Source organism: Anabrus simplex, chromosome 2 (assembly GCF_040414725.1).
Source record: "Anabrus simplex isolate iqAnaSimp1 chromosome 2, ASM4041472v1, whole genome shotgun sequence".
In the NCBI taxonomy this organism is placed as follows: domain Eukaryota; kingdom Metazoa; phylum Arthropoda; class Insecta; order Orthoptera; family Tettigoniidae; genus Anabrus; species Anabrus simplex.
The window spans coordinates 560042245-560069560 of record NC_090266.1 but is presented as its reverse complement, the minus strand read 5'-3'; the positions used below and the strand labels follow the sequence as shown (position 1 = coordinate 560069560).

At 37.9% G+C, this 27316-nt stretch overlaps 1 protein-coding gene across 1 annotated transcript in view; it reads left to right on the top strand.

Annotated features, from left to right (window-relative positions):
- The window catches only part of LOC136864226 (lysine-specific demethylase 5A), an 843789-nt gene that overhangs the window by 346115 nt on the left and 470358 nt on the right, over positions 1 to 27316 (top strand). The window contains exons 15-16 of the mRNA XM_067140948.2: positions 3145 to 3266; positions 16715 to 16865. Coding sequence (XP_066997049.2) covers positions 3145 to 3266; positions 16715 to 16865 — 273 coding nt within the window. The remainder of the gene's footprint in view (positions 1 to 3144; positions 3267 to 16714; positions 16866 to 27316) is intronic.

Below are 27316 nucleotides of genomic sequence, written 5' to 3'. Positions count from 1 at the left end.
AGAGAAAATAAATGAAGTGTTAGAGGGCATTCGACCAGTGCAGGTTATTGTAAATAAAAAATTGTGTGTGAATAAATTAATTCCATCCCCTGGTCTAAGGACTTTGGACAGCCAAAGTAGGGGACTGCCTGTAGGGGTGAAGTACAGTGGGGACTTCGAGGGCCCTGGGACCGCTACGGTAGCTGTGAAGGCCCTTCAGGAACTCTGAAAAGTGGTGGCAAAAGGGGCTCTGGTTAAGACGCAGCAGGTCGTTATGCTACTTTGGATCCAAAACGGGTAAAAAAATAAATAGTTAATAAATAAATGCAATGTAAATATTAATCTTATACCAGTTGTATAGTATCATTTGAAGTAATTCCACATACTGTATATCAGTTGACTATATTTGTAAGTAGTACACGAGATATTATAAGTAGAATTTTGTAAAGAATATAAATTTATTAATGATGAGCTGTGTGTTTAATAGAAAACATTGTTAGCGTAAATTGTATAATATTGTATTATAGGAAAATTTTCTTCTTGTTAATTTAATATTTAGTGCTTGACAATAATGTATTTTAGTGTACCATTTGCCACCGAGGTAGACACCTCATTTGCAAATAAAGAGATTTTGATTTTATTTTATTTGATATTGAATTTTCACGATCGCATAGTAATCGAAACAGACTTTCAACGTATTAGGTCGTGTTACGTACATGTAGTACGTGTTGAAGAGATTTTAAGTACAGAACAAAAATGGCCAGCCGGACACCGTATTAGATTAAACTAATTGTGTACACTGGCCGTTTCTGTTCTGTACTTAAAATCTCTTCAACACGTACTACATGTACGTAACACGACCTAATACGTTGAAAGTCTGTTTCGATTATGCTTTCTATTCTTTACATCACGGCTTTATTTAGAAGGAGTGGCTTCTGCTAGACAAACACCAACTGGGAATATCGGAGACTACCTCCAGAAACCATTTGGGAATAGATTCTCACTGTTTGGACTCTATAGTCGGGAGCAAAACTATTTTTAAAAGTAAAAAATAAAAGGAAAAAGACAGTACCTTGAATGCTCTCGATGCATGGCTGACGAGATGGCAGTGAAAATGACGTCATTTGGAATGATGACATGCCAGTAGCAGGGAAGTTGGCAGCACAAGACTATAATTCAAATAAAGGCAGTGATTAGGTTTACTCAGGTTTATTGTGTGGTAGGCCTACTGCTCAACTTACGGACAAATGACTGGCCATTAAGTTCTTTTGTATCAATATTGCATAATATTATAAAACCTATAACCTTACCCCTTTTCTTCACGGGGTGGAGTATGAAGTGAGACGAATCTTCGTAGCAAGTTTTTAAGACCCTCAAGATCAGAGGAATTAATGAGATGAAACGAATGACGTGATACGAGTAACTAAATCTGACTGTAAGTTTATTTACGAGGGTAAACCCAAAAATAAGGTCTCATATTTTTTTTATAAATAAAGAACTTTGTTCGCGTGGCTGTTGGCCACAATATTGTGAAGAGTGTTTTCCGTGCTCGCATATAAACATGTGCACGCCGTGCTGTGGCATTGAGTCTTAGCCTGGCAGCCGTTGAGAATGGAGTTCCCGTTGGATGTTACCGCCAAGTGCGAAGTGTGCGCTGTTATTCGGTTTTTGAACACAAAATGAACTGAACCGATTGAAATCCATCACCAATTCATGGAAATGTATGTTGAGTTGTGCATGGATGTCAAAAAAGTTCGTAAGTGGTGTAGGGAGTTTGCAGCCGGTCAGACTGAAATTCAGGGCTATCAAAGGAGCAGGAGACCATCAATTTCCGTCGAGACAGTTGTGAAGATCGGCAGATCACCCTGGATAATCTCTGCATTTTTGTTCCTGAGGTTTCCCGAAGCACTACTCACATAATTTTAACGGGAAGGTTGAAATACCGGAAGGTGTGCGCAAGATGGGTGCCACGCATGCCGACTGAAGACCACATGCGGCAAAGAGTTGATTTTTCCCGCGCATTTCTTCAATGCTTTGCAGCCGAACAGGACATCTTTTTGGACTCAATTGTCTTGGGTGACGAAACCTGGGCATTCCACTTTACACCTGAGATCAAGCAACAACCACGCCAGTGGCGGCATTCCTCTTTGCCAAAGTCGGGGAAATTCAAGCAAACGCAGTCTGCCAGTAAAGTCATGACAACTGTGTTTTGGGATCAAAAAGGGGTATTGTTGGTTGACTGTATACCACTGGGACCGCAATTAACGCTAACAGGTACTGCGAGACTCGAAAAAACTCAGACGAGCAATTCAGAACCGGAGAAGAGGATTGTTGAGCAAGGGCGTAAACATTCTCCATGACAACGCTCGCCCGCACGTTGCCCGGCAAACGTTGCTCTCCTGCAACAGTTTCAGTGGAGCAACATCACCCACCCACCCTATAGTCCCGACTTGGCGCCCAGTGACTTATCGCCTGTTCCCTATGTTAAAAGAACATTTGGCTGGAAAGCGATTCAGCACCGACGACGAGGTGAAAGATGAGTTTCACAACTTCCTGAACAGCATGGCGGTGAGCTGGTATGAAGTGGGCATACAAAAACTGTCACAGCGTCTATGAAAATGCATCGACCGAAATGGTGATTATGTAGAAAAATAGCTAAATGTTCAAGCTGTGAAATGATGTAAACCATTGTAGAAATAAACAGGTCTATGTATTTATAAAAAAAATAGAAGACCTTATTTTTGGGATTACCTTCGTACTTTATATATATGCCTAAAAGTAGTGTTCACCATTTATTGTCATTTTACATTTAGAAATACTGCCTTCCAACAAAAATAGCCAGTATAACTCAAATACATTCATATGTTTGTTAAAGAATAGTGTAGAATTACATTTATAATTTATAGCTCTGTATAGCCTAGAAGCCATGTGTTCACTGTACAAAATGTGAGGTTATCGCATATTGGACCCCCTCTTTTTTTTTCTGGGCTGTAAAATTTGAAGAAAAAAAGGTGCTCTAATACACAAGTAAATAGGGTATATATAAATACCATTCTTTCTTAATTCTGAGCTGTGCATGGACAAAACTCATATATATATGTACACACACACACACACACACGTTTAGTTGGTTTAATAAGACTCAATGTATTTACCTTTTTATAGGTATCGTTATACCATGGATGAGCTGTATAGAATGTTACGGAAGTTGAAGATAAGATCGGATGCTTTTGAAGAATGGGTCGCCAGTATTGAGAAGTGCTTTGATGAGAATCTTCCGAAGACAGGTTGGTTACTCTGACTTGATAGGAAGTATAATACTGCTCTGCAGTAAAGTATTTTCTTGCTGTTACAAAATTTGCTTAGACAGGTGGCACTGCTGCTTTTACTGGCAACACTAAGTAAGTAAGTATAATCTAAGAAAGCATTTAGTTTAATTACAGGTGTGGTCTACATTTTTTGATTTCTTATTATTGTCACCGCTGATGTTGTTCCTTGTTTGGCACATGCAAGCAAGATCCTGTATGTGTATTGCTTTTCTTGGTTGTAAATCTACATTTGGGCACACAAACTTTTTTCATATCTGTTGGTTAACTGTGGTGTTAAAATGTGATGTTGAACTGTAGAGTTCTTGTGACAAATTTCCAGATATCCTGCCAAATTCTTCATAACATAGTGAATAAATGAAGGACGACTGGGAGTGTTAGAAGTTAAAAAAATGGATCACTTCTATTGTGTTACGAAAGAGAAAGTAAATTATCTATAAAATTCTAGAATTTCCATGAACGTAACTTGTCACCATAAACAAGAGTTACAAAATAGTCAGTCAGAAACTCTTGATATTTGTGTTAGGTTAATTCACAGATCTACAGCTGGACTTTAGCTGAAATTGTAAGTTAAACCATAAAACTTTTGTCAGATGAAGTATAGTGATTTTAAGCAATTTTCTGAAGTCTGTCAGTCTTTGAATGTTTATTCAGGTGAAAAAGTGTTTCTGCTGCATATGTCGCTTCCGTTTTATAACTGTGTTGTAGTGTTTTATTTTTGCATTTATTGATGGACATTGATAGACATTTATTGATAGACAGTTGTAACTCGGGACCTTGCCTCACAAAGGTGACGCCTTGACAGTCAACCATGGAAGGTCTGTTTAGGACCCCTCTTTATAAGACAAATACAAGTATATTGCATTTTTTGAGGAGCGTATTATCACTGGCTTTCATTAAATATGAAAAAAACAGAATCTGACTTAACAGCAATTTGTTTCCAAAAAATATCTTTGTTTTGATTACCACTGCCATTCCCATACCTATCGTATAGACCATAGGTTTTCAACGTGTTCGCTATGGCATCCTGGGACAACTTGAATGACCTCCAGGGGTGCAGTGGTGTTTTCCTTACTAGGGATGAAGAGAACAGCTGTGTCAACTTACAAAAGAAAAATCAATAGAAAAATTTTCTTTGTCTTTGTGAAATTGTCACATATTTTTTATCTCCCCATCAATTTTATTATCTTTTCTCTCCTGCCCTCAAGGAATTGCTTGTTTGTGCATATTGGATGAGCTTGCCTCGGAAACCTGCGCAGAGTGTTCATTTGAATGAAGTTCTGCAAATTGTCATAAATGTGGTGAACTTCATTAAAACTAGATCTCTTAAAGCTAGATTTGTCACTAAAATGTGGGAAGATTTGGGGCTGGGCATACGTCTCTCTTGACAGCACTTGATGGCTTTCTAGAGGAAATGCATTATCTTGTGTTTTTGAACTTTGGTGGGAAATCAAAGAAAACCATATCTGTGCTAAGTGCTTTTTGCAAAATTGAACTCGTTAAGTCTCTGCAACCCTCTTGATACAGCTTATTACAAAATTTGGCTTCAGAAAGAAGCTGCTTCTTTGGAAGAATAAAATCAGTGAAGCGGGGAGGAATGGATCACTTGGCATGTTTCCAACATTTCATAACAGAAAATTAAATTGAAGGACACTTATCTCAATTCTGTGTTTATTTTGAAACATACTTTTCCAAAACCGTGACAAGTATCAGTGGGTGCAAAATTCTTTCACTACTTATGCTGCTTCAGAGTTTGTTACTGCAGAAGAGGAAGAACTGATAGAACTTTCAACAGATTCTTTACTAAAAGTCAACTTTCCATGCATGGTTTTCTCAAAAAGTTGGTATTCTACAACACAGAAGTTCCCAAGCTTGAGCAAGAGACCACTGAAGATATTAAATCCTTTGTACAAACTCCTACCTCAGCGAGTTTGGGTTTTCGGCAATGGTGGTTATAATAACCAAGAGGAGATGAAGACACACACTCGCTCTTGCTCTCTCTCTACTCCGTTACATAAAGGGGCTTTTCAGCCTCAGTGGCATGTATATCATCATTATCATTATCGATTCTAAATTACCATATTTACTCGTGTATTAGACCCCTCTGGCTGTTCAGGATTAACATGAAAAAAATAAATCTTGCGTACAGGACGTCCCCCCCAACGTAATTCATCAGAGGACAACAACTATTCCGCTTCAAAGTGGGTACAAATCATGATATGTAAACTTCATGGTTTTGATTCATATTGAATTGTGATCACAACAATAATTATTAAATTAATGTCATATAGCCCACCTTTTTCAATACTATATTATGCAATGTTATTGAATTACATTACTAAACTAGGGAAATTGAAAGGAAAATTAATTTTTTACACTCAACTATTATCAGGCACCCAAGCTACTTAAGATATACTCTTTTCATAAAACCCACCCAGTCGGTCACTACAATCTGTCAAGATTCTTCACACCCTCAAATTCACAAACGAGCAGCGTACAACAGCATGGTGTACCGAGCCTTCAATGTTCCAATGTCTAAAAGAGACCTGAAAAATGATTTGAACACTGTTTGTAATATACTGTAGCTAAATATAATGGATACAACAGTTTCTTTCATGAAAAAATAATCAATAAATATGAATATCACCCCTCTACCACTTTGAAAAAAGATAAACAAAACAACTCCTCCCTTTCTATCTTTACATTCAACAAACAAATTTACAGTCACCAACATCTTTAAAAAGCACAATGTAAAAGTAGTTTTGAAAACCAAGAATATGAATGCACAGGTCTTACATAATGCCACATCCATAAACAAGTTCAATAGTTATTCAAAATCAGGAGTATACAGGATTATTTGCAACAGTTGTAATTCTTCTTATGTCTGACAGACCAGTAGAAATTTTAATATAAGGTACTCGGAACACATCAATGCCCTGAAGTGCAATAAATTTTCAGCTGTAGGACAGCATATGCATGACTATAATCACAAATTCACAGACATAAAACAAGATATGGAAATCCTCAAAATCATCAACAAAGGACCCCTCCCTAACATTACTGAAAGCTGCTTCATACATATAGATCAATATTTTAACACGAATCATAATCTTAATGACATTTCAGAAAAACCAAATATCCTATTTGACTTTCTAATTCCCATTCTTAGAAACGTCAAACCAACAAGTCATAATTAGCCATTTCTTTTCTCACACCCTTCGTCCTGCCTTAATCCCTCCCCTTCCTCTCCACCCCCTCCTCACCTTTCCCTGACCTCTCCACATGCCTCACCTACTCGCCCCTTGCCCCGCCCCTTCCTTTTCCTTTGAATCTCACAACTGTTAGTATGAGGCACACAGCAATACACCATGCACCACATGCCGCAATGAGAGGTAGGTCTCAAATAACCTATGCCATTTGACTAACACGCTCTCCCTCTCCTTCTGTTCATTAATTTTATCTAATTTTTTCTATCATTTATTCAGGTTAACTTCATTGAATTGCAATTTTATACCAGGCACAAATTAAGAATGACAGTTTTAACCATATCTTCGTGCCGCCCTGACAATGTCCAACAGGATTTCAGCACGTTTTTAACAAGCACAACGGGAATATTTAATTTTAGTTACGTTGGTCTATGTGGAAACACCATCTAGCAGTTCTGCATCAGCTGTGGTTGTTGACAGTGGCATCCAGTGGCTGCATACTTCTAACACCACTCAATTAGATTTGGTGATTGATGATCTGACTACAGAATCAACATTTACCACTCCCCGTTTTGCAGTTGAAATTGTAATGATTAGCAGTGATGGAACTAACAATTCTATGAATACCAATACAAGAAAGAGTCTGGATGATGAGCATACACCAGATTCTAAGAATTTAGAGCCTAATTTATTTTTTCAGATTTTACACGTAGTTCATCCCAGATTTTAATGTTAATTCTGTGTTTGTACTTGAGTTTTCATGTCAATTGTGTGTTTTTACATTTGTTTAGTTATTAGATGTATTACATTAAGGCTGAAGATGGCCAGCCAAGGCCGAAAATATTCCCTAGTTTAATAATGTAATTCAATAACATTGCATAATATAGTATTGAAAAAGGTGGACAATACAACATTAATTGCATTATTATTATTGTGGGTACAAGTCTTAATGCAGCTCTGATGACATCATACAAATTTGTGAATAGTTTCGTCCGTACGACCCACGCAATGGAAACACACGTCAAAGTCATGCGGTACATCTGTGTTTCATAGTTAGGGAATGTCCACCTCCGTAGTGTAGGCCTACTGCAGCTGTGATGACGTCGCACAAATATGTTAAATAGTTTCGTGTACCACCTGCGCATGCAAGCATGCATCAATCGTGCTATATGTCTTGGTTTTGTAGTTAAGAATGTCCGCTAGCATAATGATTAGCACAATTAGCTGCTGTTCTCGGGAGTTTGAGTTTGATTCCCGGTAGCATACTGCCGGAGATTTACGAATGGCAGTAAATGCCCCTCCACTGGGGGCGTGTCTAAAAAGAGCTGCACCACCTCGGGATGAGGAAATGAGTTAACTTTAGTTGAGAAAATAATATTCACAGTTGTTGCTATTAATATAGCATGCGAGATCATTAACAAAGTGATAATTTAATATCTTTCCTTCTCTGTCTGTTGAAAGAAGATAAATGCATGCTCCTTAAGCCTTTTCACTACTATCACAGAAACCGTAAAGCTGAAGGTTTGATGCATTTCTACACAGTACCTTACGATTGGTTTTAATACTGGATACATGATTAATTAGTGTTCACAAAGACCGAAAACTACACTTATTCACTGTTCGTAGGCTTACCAGTTGCTTCATGTGAGTTCAGCAATTAATTTGCTATTGTTGTACCTGTGTTTAACCAGATCCCTGCTACACAAAAGTTATTGTTACTTACAACTAAACTCTTTATGAGCACGAGTGCCTCACCACTTAGGGTGGACAGAAGGTAATGATGCCTATGAACATCAGAAAGCTTACGTTTGTGAACTATCAAGGCTTCAAATGTATCTCTGAAATGCACCCTTTCATCAAAAATACCACTGAATTTAGGTAACGATATAACTGACAACTTAATGTGAGCCTGACTTGAATAATGCAAACTAGTATTTGAGCTATGCTCAGATGAGTTCGGCCGCATGGTGTAGGAGGCAACGCATCCGCCTGTCACCTGGTATCCCGGGTTTTATGCCAGGTAATGGGTTTTTAATTGTAAATGTTTAATACCCCTGGTCTGGGGACTGGGTGTTCGTGTCAACCTAAATGTTCCTTTCCTCACATTCAGCACTTTACACTTCTGCCATTTACAAAACTGATCGGCTCCATGGCTAAATGATTAGCGTGCTGGCCTTTGGTCACAGGAGTCCCGAGTTCGATTCCCGGCAGGGTCGGGAATTTTAACCTTAATTGGTTAATTTTGCTGGCACGAGGCCTGGGTGTATGTGTCGTCTTCATCATCATTTCATCCTCATCATGACGCGCAGGTCATTTATGGGTGTCAGTTCAAAAGACCAGCACCTGGAGAGCCGAACTTGTCCTCGGTCACTCCCGGCAATAAAAGCCATTTGCCATTTCATTTACAAAACAACACACAGGTTCCTCACATATGGTGCAAGTGGGGGCAAAAAATCTTTCTAGGTCGATGCCCCGAACAAATAGCATTTTAAAAAAAATTGCTCAGATGAGGTCTGATATAGATGTTGATTCCCATAGGGAATCTGAAATATTTGTCCTGAATGAGCAAATTTATAATACCAATATAAATGGTCCGTTATTGGACATTATAAATTTTCCAGCTAGCTCATTCTTGGTTGCCAGCGTTTCGCCCTCGTGTGCTAGGGTGGGCTCATCAGTTGGTACCTAGCACACCTACCAATACGCTGGCTAGTGCATACCGTGGAGGCCACTGCGTAGGCTAACTGGAGCCACCGGCAGTGCCAATGCACTAAGAGACTTTGTCTCGTCACTAAAAATTGATGCCTGCTTGGCCATCAGATGATATAGATGTTGATTCCCATAGGGAATCTGAAATATTTGTCCTGAATGAGCAAATTTATAATACCAATATAAATGGTCCGTTATTGGACATTATAAATTTTCCAGCTAGCTCATTCTTGGTTGCCAGCGTTTCGCCCTCGTGTGCTAGGGTGGGCTCATCAGTTGGTACCTAGCACACCTACCAATACGCTGGCTAGTGCATACCGTGGAGGCCACTGCGTAGGCTAACTGGAGCCACCGGCAGTGCCAGTGCACTAAGAGACTTTGTCTCGTCACTAAAAATTGATGCCTGCTTGGCCATCAGATGATATAGATGTTGATTCCCATAGGGAATCTGAAATATTTGTCCTGAATGAGCAAATTTATAATACCAATATAAATGGTCCGTTATTGGACATTATAAATTTTCCAGCTAGCTCATTCTTGGTTGCCAGCGTTTCGCCCTCGTGTGCTAGGGTGGGCTCATCAGTTGGTACCTAGCACACCTACCAATACGCTGGCTAGTGCATACCGTGGAGGCCACTGCGTAGGCTAACTGGAGCCACCGGCAGTGCCAATGCACTAAGAGACTTTGTCTCGTCACTAAAAATTGATGCCTGCTTGGCCATCAGATGATATAGATGTTGATTCCCATAGGGAATCTGAAATATTTGTCCTGAATGAGCAAATTTATAATACCAATATAAATGGTCCGTTATTGGACATTATAAATTTTCCAGCTAGCTCATTCTTGGTTGCCAGCGTTTCGCCCTCGTGTGCTAGGGTGGGCTCATCAGTTGGTATCTAGCACACCTACCAATACGCTGGCTAGTGCATACCGTGGAGGCCACTGCGTAGGCTAACTGGAGCCACCGGCAGTGCCAATGCACTAAGAGACTTTGTCTCGTCACTAAAAATTGATGCCTGCTTGGCCATCAGATGATATAGATGTTGATTCCCATAGGGAATCTGAAATATTTGTCCTGAATGAGCAAATTTATAATACCAATATAAATGGTCCGTTATTGGACATTATAAATTTTCCAGCTAGCTCATTCTTGGTTGCCAGCGTTTCGCCCTCGTGTGCTAGGGTGGGCTCATCAGTTGGTACCTAGCACACCTACCAATACGCTGGCTAGTGCATACCGTGGAGGCCACTGCGTAGGCTAACTGGAGCCACCGGCAGTGCCAATGCACTAAGAGACTTTGTCTCGTCACTAAAAATTGATGCCTGCTTGGCCATCAGATGATATAGATGTTGATTCCCATAGGGAATCTGAAATATTTGTCCTGAATGAGCAAATTTATAATACCAATATAAATGGTCCGTTATTGGACATTATAAATTTTCCAGCTAGCTCATTCTTGGTTGCCAGCGTTTCGCCCTCGTGTGCTAGGGTGGGCTCATCAGTTGGTACCTAGCACACCTACCAATACGCTGGCTAGTGCATACCGTGGAGGCCACTGCGTAGGCTAACTGGAGCCACCGGCAGTGCCAATGCACTAAGAGACTTTGTCTCGTCACTAAAAATTGATGCCTGCTTGGCCATCAGATGATATAGATGTTGATTCCCATAGGGAATCTGAAATATTTGTCCTGAATGAGCAAATTTATAATACCAATATAAATGGTCCGTTATTGGACATTATAAATTTTCCAGCTAGCTCATTCTTGGTTGCCAGCGTTTCGCCCTCGTGTGCTAGGGTGGGCTCATCAGTTGGTACCTAGCACACCTACCAATACGCTGGCTAGTGCTGGCAACCAAGAATGAGCTAGCTGGAAAATTTATAATGTCCAATAACGGACCATTTATATTGGTATTATAAATTTGCTCATTCAGGACAAATATTTCAGATTCCCTATGGGAATCAACATCTATATCATCTGATGGCCAAGCAGGCATCAATTTTTAGTGACGAGACAAAGTCTCTTAGTGCATTGGCACTGCCGGTGGCTCCAGTTAGCCTACGCAGTGGCCTCCACGGTATGCACTAGCCAGCGTATTGGTAGGTGTGCTAGGTACCAACTGATGAGCCCACCCTAGCACACGAGGGCGAAACGCTGGCAACCAAGAATGAGCTAGCTGGAAAATTTATAATGTCCAATAACGGACCATTTATATTGGTATCAGATGAGGTCTGACAATCTTATTCTTCCAAGATAGCCTTATACTTTGCCTTAACAGTATAGAATTTAACCTTGATATCTTCCCTATCATGAGAGTGATCTTCGTCATCTATTTCCAATGCATCTTGATATTCTGAATATTTATTCCAGATGTTTTGTAAGTCCTCAAATCTACTCCTTGCTTGCAACAATTCATGCTGTGCAGGCTTACATTTATCTATTAAAGTCTGCATGCGAGTGAGACCCGAGTTACACAATCATCTCTGTTTCATTAACCTCTCAGCATGGGATGACTTTCACTACCCGGCTACCCTGTGCTGCGGGAGGAGTATAGCACCATGCATGGTATGAGTTAATGCTCTTAGTTAATTGGGCATAAATGACAAGCGGTTCAATGAATTTTACCAAAATATTCAGTATGTTATTAGTGCATAAACACACAAACAGCATAATTTACTGGAATTATCTAAGGTCAATGAAGTGGAGGAATCTTCTGAGCTTTCAAATGGACCCACAATGTGGCTGAACCAAATATAGAGGTAGCTAGTACCTGGATTATTTGAGAAATAAGATCTCAGTACAGGTTTCTGTACTCTGCTCATTAACACACACAGTGCAAAAACTACATAAATTTCCTCTACAGTAACCGGTGCACATTCATTTACCCTCAATCAGAATGGAAATATCATACCGTGTGACCGCGCGTATTGTTGAGTATAAATATCTGCCTATACTACTATCATCTTTACGAACTCGGCAGTAGAAAACAACTGAAAATTCTTCACACAGGACATAAGCAGTTCTTTGCAGCATTTTGAGACCCATAATTTGCCGTAAACATTTCCCTTTGCCCTCTGTAATTTTCCATGTCTTCTCACACAAAACCCACCATCATTAACTTACTTTCCCGTGTATCAAAAGCAACATCAATGTCACGATCACTACTTTCACTCTGAAATTCCATATTCTAGTCCTTGCTTAACAAAACTAAACTTTCTGTATCATTCGGTAAAACATCGTTCATTTTCAAATTCACGATCACAAGAAAATGTTTAGCCATGATGTCAACAACAGAACTTGTTGGTTTTTCAGATGCGATATATCATACGTAATTGATAAATACGCGATAGCTATATCCATCAAATTAAAGATCGATGCTTCTCCTATAGATATATCTTACTACTTTTGTAAAAGTTCAAGAAATTATCACTAGATAGAAGCACGAATCAGAAGCTGCTACATGAGTGCAACGTACGTCACTCTGCGGCGGAGCGCATTGTATGGCACTTCACATCGAGTGGTTAACAAGCGGTTTCTTTCTTTATTCATATTGCTGTATGAACTCAAATGGGTAGGAAATGAAAGGATTAGCTGGCCTGTAGCTCATATGTGCTGTGTTGATGTAAACGTAAGACAATGGTGCAGCCTGTCGATCTCGCTGATGAAGTTCAAACTGTTGTAGGTTATGTTTCCCCATTTGTGATGAATCATTTACACACCTTTGCATGTAATGTTTATCGTAAGTCATATCCGATGCGGTCGGACCAAATTTTATGTTTCATTAAAAATAGACTGTACAAAAAATGATTACCACGAGGCATGGCTTATGTTAACTTAAATACTTTACTCTTGATAGTTCAAACACATTTTAAAGCACTTATATGTAGCACACATATTTTAATGGTATTAATTACTGAGAATTAAGGCTTGTTCTATTTGTGATGTCAAAGATGAAGACTGCATTTGCTCACAACAGTCTATGTACAAGACACCATACTGGTGGGAGGCAGAAGCAACAGAGTTCAAAGAAATTAAGAAGTCTTGCCAACATTGAAATATGCAAGGATAATGAAACATAAAAATGAAACTGTAAATGCAAGTACGATGTGTAACGGTAATATTAATGACTTGTCTTCAATATTGGATGTATTCCGTCGCAGAGCTGTCTAGGTGTTTTTCTTGGCTGCGGGTTAGTGCATAAAGGACATAAGAGTCATTCCACAAATAAGTTATTAGTTATGAAGTCATCACTGGTGAACACACTCTCAATTATTGTCTTCCTATAACTTCCTACACTTCTCACTATTACTAGATAAATATGAATTTACTATTACGGATATCTCAAAACGCCAAACGAACATTCGGTACCATCTGCTCTATCTCCTCAAGAATGGATAAGAGGCTAAATAGGGGTCAATTCTGTCTACCCCACCCATGTGTTTAGTGTAGTCTAAAACTAGATTTGGCTTGGAAGTTGAAAGTTGATAGGAAATTAGAAGAGATGTCTGCGACCTTGTTTTTGTCCACTTTGTGACGTGCTGAGCATACTTATCATCCTCTTATCCTTCCAAGCCAAGGAAGCCAAGGACTCACTATATCGCTTTTCTTCATTGTTTTAACTTCCGCAGGCTTTGTATTTTCTGGCTTATCTTTCCTACTTGGCATGACTACCAGTTGTTACCATTCTCATGACAATTCTCCTACAATTTAAGGTGAAGTGTAGTATCTGTCAGTGTATATGTGGAAACCTAAGTGTGGGTCATTTTGACTTTTTTTTTAATGAGAGAACAACACCAGTTTTTAACCACCTGTGTGGTCTTCAGTAGAGTGGGATCTTAATTTTGAGTCTTCCCCATATAAGGCTGAAAGTTAAACAGATACAGTAGCTGTTAGTGCTATGTGAGAGGGAAAAAATTTCAATCCAAAATTTGTTGGTTTATTTGGGTTATACACTTTGAAAGCCGCTCTACCCTTGAAAGAGATTGTACTCTCAGCCACTGAAATTGTAGGGCCAGTTTCCTTACACATTTTGGCGTTTATTCAATTTTCTATTGATCCAGTAGGTTTTCATTAGCTTGCTGTGTTGAGTACGGCGTTCACCTATTTTCCACCTCGCATCCCGGAAAGTCCCAAAAGCAGCGGCTAGGGGCGTGCAGCTGAGAGCTTGCATCCGGGAGATAGTGGGTTCGAGCCCCACTGTCGGCAGCCCTGAAGATGGTTTTCCGTGGTTTCCCATTTTCACACCAGGCAAATGCTGGGGTTGTACATTAATTAAGGCCACAGCTGCTTCCTTCCCACTCCTAGCCCTTTCCTATCCCATCGTCGCCATAAGACCTATCTGTGTCGGTGCGACGTAAAACAAATTGTACAAAAAAAAGTTTTGTCTACCCATGCCAGAGAAAAATGGTCTTGGACGTGTGGAAGGGGGGTGGAGGCCCATGCTGATGATTAAGCCAATCAAAGCCATTATATCGGATAGTGTTGGAGATGACCAATCTTTGATTCTACATCTTGTAGTTGGAGGTGTTGCCTCTTCCTTTCGTTTGCTTCCCTGAATTACTTTTTCCTGGTGTAGTATGTCAAAAATTTCAGTACCAAAGAATAGGCTTGGTCGCCATGTCAAAATATGAAGGTAAAATTGGTCTTTGATTAATATTAAATATCAGAATGGTACTTGAAGGTCCTGGGTCTAAGTTACACACATCAGTCCATTCATCAGCTGTTTCGTTCTCCGGAGTACTTGAGTCGCTCTTGCACCGAGAAGACTCACTACTTGAATTCCCATCTTCGGACACTTCAAATGAAAAATCACTTTCATCTACATCTGTGGAGTCCAAAATAGAAGCAATTTCTTGCTCACCAGCTCTCTCTTTTTGAAACATATTGCAAAATAACTTTATAAATCGCAAAAAGCTGATCTCGGAACTCGCGCTGAATGCTTGACTAAACACGATAGCCTCTCACTGATTTCTTTTCCCATCAGAGAGAGAACACAAGAACATTTGATTATTCCCCCTTTAAAAGTCCCATTTACATAATCTGTTGAGTTTCCTGAGTACTGCATGCTCCTATAATGATGGATATCTGACCGTTTAATATATTAAATTCCGCTCGTGAGCAATCTTTTCCAGGATTTAATATATTAAATTCCACCTTCGAAGAGTTAAATTGATCTTCGTGATAATTACAGTCCAGATGACCATTTTCTCTTTCTCTGCTTAGTGCAGGCATTCGTAGGTGGAGCACTTCTTGCTAGTTCACTTGTTCAGTCATGAAAGATCAATTATATTAAATAAATGGATTTTTGGCAATTTTTTGGCTACGTCGGTGTACTCAACATTATATCTGAAAGATACTGCCATCCGTATTTATGGATTGTTACAATATACTTCATTATTTTTTAACTTTCGTTGAATGTGTTAAAAATGGTATTAATTTTTATGTCTACTAATCTTGTATGCCTCAGGAATGCGCAAGGTAGATAGTTAAATGAAATGTTCAGTGCTTGACCAATATTATTCATTATTCTCAGGTGTTGAATAGGCAACACAGTATGTTATACTTGCTCTTTCTTGCTCTCATTGCAGACTTCTATGAAACATGAAGACCCTTTGCCAATCCAAGTATTGTCTTGGGCAATTTCTTGTTTGTATCTCATGACGACTTTTTCACATAGGTTAGTCAGCTCGCTCATCTGGGTTCTTCCTTGGCTTCAAAGAGATTCTTCACTGACAGTACCTTATAGGCCTACAATACAATCTTTTTATTCTTCATATTTAGGAGACACACTGCTGCCTGGAGCCAGCCTCCGTGGCTCAGGCGGCAGCGCGCCGGCCTCTCACAGCTGGGTTCCGTGGTTCAAATCCCGGCCACTCCATGGGATATTTGTGCTGGACAAAGCGGTGGCGGGATAGGTTTTTCTCTGGGTACTTAGGTTTTCCCCGCCATATTTTTCATTCCAGCAACACACTCAAATATCATTTCGTCTGCCATGTATTAATCATCACCCCAGAGAAGTGCGACAGGCTTCGGCAGCCGGCACAATTCCTATCCTCGCCGCTAGATAGGGACTTCAATCCTTCCGTTTCTCACCCGGTCGAATGATTGGAACAGGCTGTGGATTTTTCACTGCTGCCTGGAGACCTTTGATGTTTATAAATATTCAGTATCAAGTCTCGCTTCAAGGGTGTGAATTTCTCTACGTGGTTTTGTCAGTTTTGAGTGTGTGTTAGCATATGGTTGTAGGGCATTTCTGTTAACCAGCTTTTCTCTTTATGATTTTACAGTCATGGACAAAGCCTACATAAAAACATAGTAAGGTTTAAGATTGACTTTCTCTTCCCCCCCACCAACCCTCCAAGAACCTGAAATTAATGGAGGAATGGATTAGTATAATTAATTTCCAAGTTGTGCAATATGCTCATAGTGCCATATTTCTGTTGTTTTAATCCTTATCACTTTTATGGTACAACATTTTTTCTTTCTCTTTGCAGATTTAAGTATTTTTCAGTCATTGCTGGCAGAATCAACACAGAAGAAGTTCCCCCAGGATAATAAAGTATCTGAACTATTAAAGAAAGTTGTTTTGGAAGGCGAACACTGTGCTAAATTGGCTCATATGCTAGTTCACACCAAAGTTATAAGGTATATATTTCAGCTATTACTACTTTTTCTATTTTACATAAATATAGTGAATACAGTAGAAGTCTGTTATAGCTAGAATTCGTAATGGCGAAACATTTACTCGTTATAGCAAATTGTCGTTATATCACATTTTTTGTAAAGTTCAGGGAAAAACCCATACACATTAAAATCGGTATGAAATGGAAATCAGTTTGTTGAAAACTTGCGTTTTCGCAGATGAAATCTACACTACGGCTTACTTGTTTGTTATTTTTCGAAATCCGATACTCTGTGAAAGTGTCTGTTTAATTTCATTCTGATGAAAAATTATGGTTTCATTCCAGAGGTTTCTGTGCCAAACATTTCAGTCTTCTTCTTCAAACGGTGTCACCCATCCTAACCATGTATGTTTCATGAAATTATATTTTAAGTGCATGTAGGGAAATCATAACCTCCTCCCTAAAAATTTACATGGGAGTAGCCTTTCTGAAATTTAACTAGTCAGGAAAAAAAAAAAGCACTGTCCACTTGAAATAAGTTACATACTCCACCACATGTTGAGGTGTATCACATTCTTATTTAATTTCAGTATATAATACTAAAAAAATTAAGGGATCGTTTATTTCAGCCTTTATTTTTAATGAGTTAACTATTGCTATCGGCCATGTTATTTACGCATTTATTACGAAAACATGTTCTCTTTCATTTCAAATTTTCTTTAGAGATGGGTATTACTAATTGACTCCGACATCGCCTTCGAATGTTTATGAGATTTCTCGCTATATACACTTGCGAGCTAACGAAACCAAGGATGTTCAATCGCATTTTGTGGCAAATGTTGCCGTTTTCTAACTTAACCGTATTATATGTATGACGAAAACCTATTTCAAGCGCCAGTAGAGAAGTCATAACTAGAGACAGGAATTTGCCTATTTGCCTATTTTATTCCTGTGTTCAGAAACGTAGGTAGGCTTTTCAGATATATGTTTTAGGGTCTTTTTTGCTAGATTTCCTTGGTTTTATTTTGTACCTATAAATTCCTCTTTCAGGGGTTTGTGCCTGTTTGGAATATAATTGCCTATTTTATGCCTTTTGACCATATTTTAACTCTTTCTGGTCTAACTGTGAGCATAGCTCGCAGCGGCCGAAATTACGTTCAGTAAGGTTAGACAATTCGCTAAAAATCGAGAACGAGCTATGCACACATTCTGGTGGTTACATCGTGTTTCTTCATGTATTAGTTACAAGAGTATTTAAGCAGATGGCAGTATTATATGTCAAAGTCAGAGAATTTGCGATATTTTTGAACTGCATGCATCAGTAGATGTTGTCACTCAGTGAGCTCTAAGACATGGTTTCTCGCGGCGAACATGTGTTTGACGAAAGTGATATTTTCGATATTTTATGATATATTATAAGTTTATGCGCAAATGAACATATTATTGACATATGAATTTGAAACAACTTCTTGCATTTCATTAAGATTGGTGATCGTTTTACGGCCTAGCGCATGTTCCCGCGTATTTCATATTTGCGTGAATATGTAAGATTGTCTACATATTCGTAAAGTTGTCTGTTTAGAAGACTTATTTCCTCTTTCTCAGAAATATTTTGTGGTAAATGCAACAATAATTTTACATTTGAGTAAGTTTTAACAAAATTTATCAATTAAAATAAAATTTCGTAAGAGCTCCCATTTTCGTTATTGCAATTATTACTATTATTATTATTATTATTATTATTATTATTATTATTATTATTATTATTATTATTATTATTATTATTATTATTATTGAAAAATTATTGTTTATATATCATTCTCATTATTGTTGTTGTTTTGTAATTGCAATGCACATTTTATATTAGCAAAATAGGGTAAATATAACTGTATTTCAGAAAACTGTACTTGGTTAGTTATCCGTCAGACTTTTCTTCCATTTGCAAAACATGGTATAATATATAAACAATTTTAAAATCTCAAGTGATAGTTGACATGATACAAAGAGCAGTTTTGAAAATTACATTCTCAAACAAGCACAACGAAAAAAGAATCATGCCAATATCTACTACAGGTACAATGTTTTAAAGATCCTTAAAAATGTCCAGTCCAGAACGTTTGTTAGGGATATTAAGGCCCAGACTGGAATGGGTTAAAGAAGCCGATTTTATTCCAGTGCGTTACATTGTAGCTGGTGTGCTCGACAGAATTTTCTACTCATTTCTCAATATCTGTTTACCCCACGAACAAAAATGGGAATTCTCGGAAGTCACCAGAATTAGTGCTTGGGAAATTCTCATCAGGAGAAACAAGGAACAATTCAAAGCCTTCAACCCCTCCAACCTCCTAAGACATGCGAGAACCAATCAACGTAGAACTATGTTGCACAATCGATATTTCACATACCTTCCTCTTGATGTGAACGCGAACTGTTGTACGTGTACGCTTTATGTTCAGACCGTGTTGTGATTTATTGTGAAGAAGTGTGACTGCGGCAATGCCCAAAGAAGAATCGTCCGTGGGAAGGTAGCCGATGTCAGCGATAAGTTCGATATGGTCCTGCAGCGGAATCCAAGATGGAAGCTATGGTAAAATTAACCAGGGTCCTACGAGGTGAGGTAGATGAAACAGTGGAACAAAGACTGCTTCATTGAAGTTTTATGCAATCAATTTATGTGATGTTCAGAGATCTTTCTCTCAGTACAAAAACATTCCGTATGACAGGAGAACAAGATTGTGCCCAAAAAACATTGAAAAGTTGCTTGTTGTAAATTCCTCTAATAGTAATTGAGTGTGTTATTAAATTATAAGTAATTTTTTCATTCCTGTTTTGTTGCCTATTTTATATGTTAGTGCCTATAATTCTCATCTCTAGTCATAACCTTCGTTCGCAGTTTATAGCTTTCCGAAATTTAACCAGGCACGGGAAAATATAAACTGACCTCTGAAATAACTGATGCGCCCTGCCATATCTTGAGGTGTATCGCATTCTTGCTTATTTTCAGTATTAAAATTATGCGATCGTGTACTTAGCCTTTATTTCTAACGATTTAACAACTGCTATCGACCACGTTATTTACATATTTATTACAAAAACCTGTTCTCTCCTTTCATTTCTAATTTTTTTTACAGAACAGCAGTTTATGGGTACAGTAGAACCTCGATAATTCGAAATCGGTTAATTCAAAATCCCGCCTAATTCGAAGAAGCTCTCGTTCCCGGAAACATGAGATATATCATACAGTTTTGCATGTTATACGGATAATTTGTAATTCGAAGTACAATGTCGGCCCCATTACCGAAATTCAGACTTGTAATTCGAAACTGCCTTTACATTTTAAAACAATAGTATGTTAGAGTAATTTCAACTCGAAATTTATCCACGTGATAATAGAACACGCGTTCTGGAAGGTGGAGAGCTAGCTTTCCGCACTTACGCTCACTTTGGTGGGTCTACAGTGCGCTTCATGATTGCTAATTTGAATGAAATCGGAATTCTTTTGTATTCAACCTTTTAAGGAACGCCGTAATATCACGCAACAGGCAGTGTGCGGAAAAACAGAATCTGCGAACACTGGCGATGCCGACAGTTGACGATAAAACGTGGCTCATATAATAAATTCGTAGGCACCGAACAATATTGTCATTGCCGATGAAACTGCATTGCTTTATTTTAATGCGAGTCCAAACGGTCTTATGTTTTAAAGGAGAAAGTGCCAGCCGGAGAATCGTACAAGGGTGGGGGATGGGGGTCATTGTAGTGCGTTGCAATGCACATGGAAGCGAGAAACTTTATCCCCTCGTCATAGGAAAGTCTGATAAGCCACAATGTTTTAAGGGTGTCGGACACTTTCCATGCCAGTACAAAGCATCTAAAAATACAAACAGTACAGAAATCAAAAAAATAATGCATTGCACAGGGGAACCAGCATAATTTATCCTCGTCTTTGAATTGTGCGATTTTTTTTTTTCTGTCCTTGCGTGAGGTTATGTTTGTCAGTGATTTATCCAAGTGCATTATTTGAACATTGTAAATGTACCTTGTTGGATACATTTTGGAAATAATATTTTCCATGGCATTTGAAAGGTTTAAGCTGTGAATCGAGGTGATTGCATATATTAATGGGTCTTAGAATACTTTGTGATGCGGCAAGTGTTTACATTTCTGAAGTACGAGAGAAGTGCCATGGCGGGAAATCGTACAAGGATCGAGTTATAGGAAAGTTTGGTCTTCGGGGCATCGGGTACTTTCTGTGAAAATACAAGGCATCTATAATGCATACAGGATAGTACAATCCAATGAATAAAGGACTTGCACATGGGAGCCAGCATAGATTTCTCCTCGTCTTTTAATCATGCTTTTTTTTCCCCCCTTTCTTTCGTTGCATGAGGTTATGTTTGTCAGTGAGATATCCGTGCATTATTTGAATACTGTAAATGCATACATTTTGGAAGTAGTTCTTTTTTCATGGTATTTGAAAGGTATAAACTGTGAATGAAGGTTAACTGCATGCAGTAACGGGCCTTAGAATAGTTTGTAACGTGGCAAGTGTTGGTACTCTGAATTGCGAAGTGGCCGTTTATTCAAAATCACGTAATTCGAAGTCCGATTTTTTAGTCCCAGTGACTTCGAATTAAGGAGTTTTTACTGTATTATTAATCATCTCCAACATCGCTTTCAAATGCCGACGCGAGAATTCGCAAGTTCACATAGCGAGAAACCGATACCGAAGGTTGCATATTGTGGCAAACGCTTCAGCTTTCTTATTCAAACAGTTACATAATCTAACTTAACCGTTTATATACCATGAAAACATATATTCAAGCCCCAGTAGAAAAGTGGTAACCTTCTTGCTATAAATTTATTCGGGAATAGCCTTACCGAAATTTAACCAGACGCGACAAAATATCATCCATCCTCTGAAATCAATGATGCTCACTGCCATATCTTGAGGTGTATTGCATTCTTACTTAATTTCACTATTAAAGTTATGTGATCATTTACTTAGGCTTTATTTCTAACGAGTTAACAATTGCCATTGACCACGTTATTTACGCATTTATTATTATTCATTTCGATTTTGCTGTACGGAACAGTAGATGGGTATTAGTAATAGACTCAAACATCGCCTTCGAATGTCGAGAGAGTTTGCAAGGGTGCACATAGCGAGAAAATGATACTGAAGGTGTACAATATTAGAAGGATCCACCTTTCAATACTCCGTTGTAAGTTGAACTAAAAAGAAGTCACAACTTGTTTATTGGGACCGGTTTCGGCACATTACAAGTGTCATCATCAGCCAAATAGTAAAATAGGGCAAGATATAAAGATCTTAAAACAACTAATACATTGAACACAGGAAAAAAATTAACATTGATTAACAATGACATAGGGAAGAAACGATACTCAAGGTGATCAATCACATGAAACATAATCGCTGGGATGCATAAATATTGGTACCGGAAAAAATCGTGCACGCATAATCGCTCGTAATAACGGATGCATGATTGATATTACACTCGCTGTAACCGAAGGAAAATACAGTTTAATATAGGAATTTTGAAGGGACCGACAATGACTGTCGTTATTACGGGGCTGTCGTTATATGCTGTACTCGCTATATCGGACATCGACTGTATTTTGTTTTCACTACAAATGATTAATCTTACATGATAACTATAATGCAACTAAGGCGGTCTACAGAGCAAATTGGCCATGTGTTTAGGGTTGCATATGGAGAGTTTGCATTCGGAAGAATTTTGGGTTTGAATTCCGCCAGCAGCCCTAAAGATGGTTTTCGTTTCCACGCCATGCTGTTTCTGGAGCTGTACCTTAAGACCATGGCCACTACTTCCCTAATCCTTGTCCTTTCCCATCCTTTGATGTGTTAGTGCTACGTTAAAATCTAGGAGAAAAATAAGAAAGATATCAAGGCAGTCTCTGGCGGAGTGACAATGTTGTGTTGCTAGTATCATTGTTATAAAATATTGGCCTTTGATCTCGGCTACCCAGCCGGTGAATATGAGGTATCGCGAGGTGTGCCATTGTTGTCAGCTGCATAAAAAGAAATAAGGGCATTTAAGGATGTGGCAGGATTTGGAAGTTATCAGGCAAATGACATGGGAATACTCAATAAATTAAACATTTATTAATATAAATCAAAATAAAATAAAATTCCTAAAATTAGTCTGTTTTCTTGTTGGAAATTTTGGAATATGTATAAATATTCAGCTTATTTATAGTTCTTCCACTCAATTTAGAATTTATACAAAATTATTATAAATGAATTTTATTTGATCTTCATGATGCGGATGGTGGAAATTTAATGAAACTGAAAAATAGAACAAGTTTCTATTAGCTGACTACCAACAAATATAAATAAATGGAAATCAGAATCTCCTCGCTTCTGCCAGAAAATTCATGCACCCCTTAACTTTTCAAATTTTAGTCTAGACACTGCCTATGTAAGATTTATACACTTCTTTACTTAATTCTTAGACATCTACATGTCCTAGAACACTTCCACAGGGTTAGTCCTATGCTTCATGGCTAATTCCTACTATGAAATTGACGTCCTAATTTTTATCAATCCAAATGAATGAATTATTTCACGAGTAACAGTTATATTCATCGTTCAGGTTACTCACAAGGTAATATGCATTCCTACCCTTCTCATTTATGAGAGAATCTGCTAAAAAATTATTCGTACATTAAGTTCGTAATTCTTGAAACTCTTTCTCACACACAGATATCCTTTAGCTTCTTAACAGCATATATAAAACCTGTGATTCTTCATAGCTATGATATGAGCTATCTTCACTACACAAGTTAAATCCACTGCTATTAAAATTACTTAACTGAGACACAATTTAATTCAAATATAAACACTACCTATTTACTAGAAACTATCAAATGTATGCATTTGGTTATTTACTTGCTCATAGTTCATGAACGACTATTTTCCTCTGGCATGGGATTTGGGAATTTAAATCATTCTGCTCCTTTATAAAATTCCATCCTTGAACAGCTTCCGAATTGATAGTTACTTTACAGAATTCAAAATCAAATCAAAATCTCTTTATTTGCAAATGAGGTGTCTACCTTGGTGGCAAATGGTACACTAAAATACATTATTGTCAAGCACTAAATATTAAATTAACAAGAGAAGAAAATTTTCCTATAATACAATATTATACAATTTACGCTAACAATTTTTTCTATTAAACACACAGCTCATCCTTAATAAATTTATATTGTTTACAAAATTCTACTTATAATATCTCTTGTACTACTTACAAATATAATCAACTGATATACAGTATGTGGAATTACTTCAAATGATACTATACCACTGGTATAAGATTAAAATTTACATTGCATTCATTTATTTATTTATTTATTTATTTATTTATTTATTTATTTATTTATTTATTTATTTATTTTTTCCCATTCTGTAAGCTAAGTAGCATAACGACCTGCTGCGTCTTAACCAGAGCTCCTTTTGCCACCACTTTTCAGAGTTTATGTAATTCAATTTGGGAATCCTTTGGTTTCACTCCTTCCATTAAGTCTAATATGAATTCCCTGTCTCATTTCATTAACATTTAATAAACTGAATTTAGATTCCACTCAAATATTAATTCCAGATATCTTTCCAAAAGAATCCCTACCCAACAATGCTTAGTAATCAGTAGGGCCCGGATTTATATGCACTAAAAAACCTGAAAATATGCATGCAAATATGCACGGAAAATAAGGAAATATGCTCTTAAAAACATGCAATTTTATTCACTTACCTATTTACAGGTATCATTTATTGCAAAAAGAAGCATCACAATAGGTAACTAGTAGTCTTTCAATGTTTTCTGGAGACAAACTATGTCTGTTGTCCGTCAAAATGAGTTTATAGGCTGAAAATGATCGTTCTACATCAACTGACGTAATTGGACAGTACTTATACATGGGCACCAATGTTTCGAAGCATACATCTGGCAAGGATACCCTAGTTCCACTCAAGTATTGACTAATTAATCTTCTTCAGTCCTGGGTTCGAATTCAACACCTTTTCTAACTTGCATTTAATCTTCTCTCCAATTTCGCCTGGAGCGTAATTCAACGAAGATGCAGCTTTTTCAACGAGATCAAGTGATTCATGGAGGGGAGTACCAGAAGATTGTAAGATCTCAATGGCTTTTGGAAGTTTAGAAAAATGTGCATGAATGAAATTCACATCTTGATAAACAGTAGCGGTTTCAAACACACATTTTGCATCACGGACACACGCAATATGTTCATCTTCAAGTTTTGTAACCACTTCTTTCACTTCATTAAAATGTTCTGATAAAATGATACTGCAGATAACCATGTCCCCCATTTTGTCAGGGCAGGTTCAGGTGGCAAAGGAACTTCAGGTAGACAATCTTTGTAGAGCTGGACACGAGCTGGTGTTTTCAGAAACAGTTTCTTCCCACATCCAATTAAATTGTTAACAGTTGGAAACTGTGCGCGTATTTCTTCTGCAATGCGGTGTAATCCGTGCGCTAAACAGGTTACGTGTATGAGTTTTGGATAAAATACTTGGAGGGCCTTTGCTGCTTTCAACACATACGAAGCTGCATCTGTGAGTAGTACAAGCACTTTACAACAATTAGTCTCAATTTCAGATGGCCACAATAGTCGCAGAGAATCATTTACAAATCTTGCTATTGTGCTATGGTTGGTTTTCTCTAGTACTTTACAAGCAAGAAGATGTGGCTTACCGGGTTCGTCTGGATGTAATTTACCAACCACGGAATTTGCTATGTAACGGCCACACGAATCCGTTGTCTCATCCACCGATATCCAGACACAGTTCCTTCCGATATCAGAACGGATCAATTCCTGGGTAGATTCATATAGCGGAGGTAGGTAATTTTTCCTAAGAGTTGATTCATCTGGTATTTTTTGATTTATGCAATATTTCTCGAGAAATGATCGCAGAACTGGATTGTTTAATTTATTCCATGGAATGTTGCTGCATACGAAAGCCCGACAAAGATCATTTGAAAATGTATTAAGACTACAGGACTTGGGCTTTACCTTTGTAAAAAGTAGTTGTTGTGGTGAGCTGTTCTTCTCCTCCTTTGCTTTAATATGTGCAGTTGTTTTTGAATGCTGTTCAAGCTGAAATTTCTTTTCACATTTCACTTCCTTTGAGCAAACTTGACAGTACACGATGACACCATCTGTTGAATAGTCCCTATTACCCGACACCCACTGATTTAGTAAATCTCTTCTGCTGCTCTTTTCCTTAGGCATTTTTTAAAAACTGACACTTTTAGAAATGAGATGCAGGGCACTAAAATGGAACGTAACTAGTGAACTGAAGATACTTATGTCCTGACCAAGTGCCCAACCCCTGAGATTATTATCTGCTGTGGTAGAGAAAGGAATTCAGGGAAGTCCAGCCTGCCTACCCACACCTAAGCTATCTGTTGCCATTTTCAGTTGTGAAAGTAAAGTGCCGTTACACAGACAGTCGAAAATACCAACTAGCGAGGGATGCACATAAAATAGGCAACTAGCTAGGGATGTACAAAACAGATTTATTTTAGTAGTTCTTGTAATTATCCTTTAATTCAGACATTATATGCCGGAATATGCTGTTACGTCTAGAATATGCACTAACCCTCAAAATATGTCAAAATATGCAATTGCATATGCGCATATGCATTTTTAAAAAATCCGGGCCCTAGTAATCAGTCATGGTAGGACATGAAAAATCTGTTCAGTACATATTACAAAATTGGCAAGAGTAACCATAATACACCAGACTACACTGCATTTACACACAGCAACATGCATACAAGATACACTATGTTTAGATGAAAATTTTAACACGTGATGGGGTTTCCTTATGTTTAAATTCAGGTTTAAATCTATGGCGGTTTCTGAAATTATAAGGTTATACTTCTACAATTATTCCACTAATGTCCAAATCTAATGGCTCGCTGATCAGAATAGAGGATACCATTCAATTTACAAAGAAAATATTCTGTTGGGTTGCAGCATGGATTACATTTAAAGATACATCTGGATCTAGTACCTCGCTCCAATACATAATTTGCCAAATTCACAAACTTTTATCACGTTACGGGATTGTTGTTACAGATTGGGTGTATATTTTATGATGATGATGATGATGATTATTATTATCATTATTATTATTATTATTAGTATTATTAGTATTAGCGTTCGTCACTTCACCGCAACGAACACGTGCTCACATTTCACTCACTATCTCAACATCAATCCAATAACCACCACCATCATGGGTGAACCTATATTGCACATGCTAATTAGAATTTGCTTGAATATCTGAGCACAAATCGCTGTAAGTGAGAACTTTAAATAACTAGCAGCTTAATTAATACACAGTTGTGTTTATAACACTCCTGTAAGATCCTGTGCGAATTAATTTTTTATTAATCTACG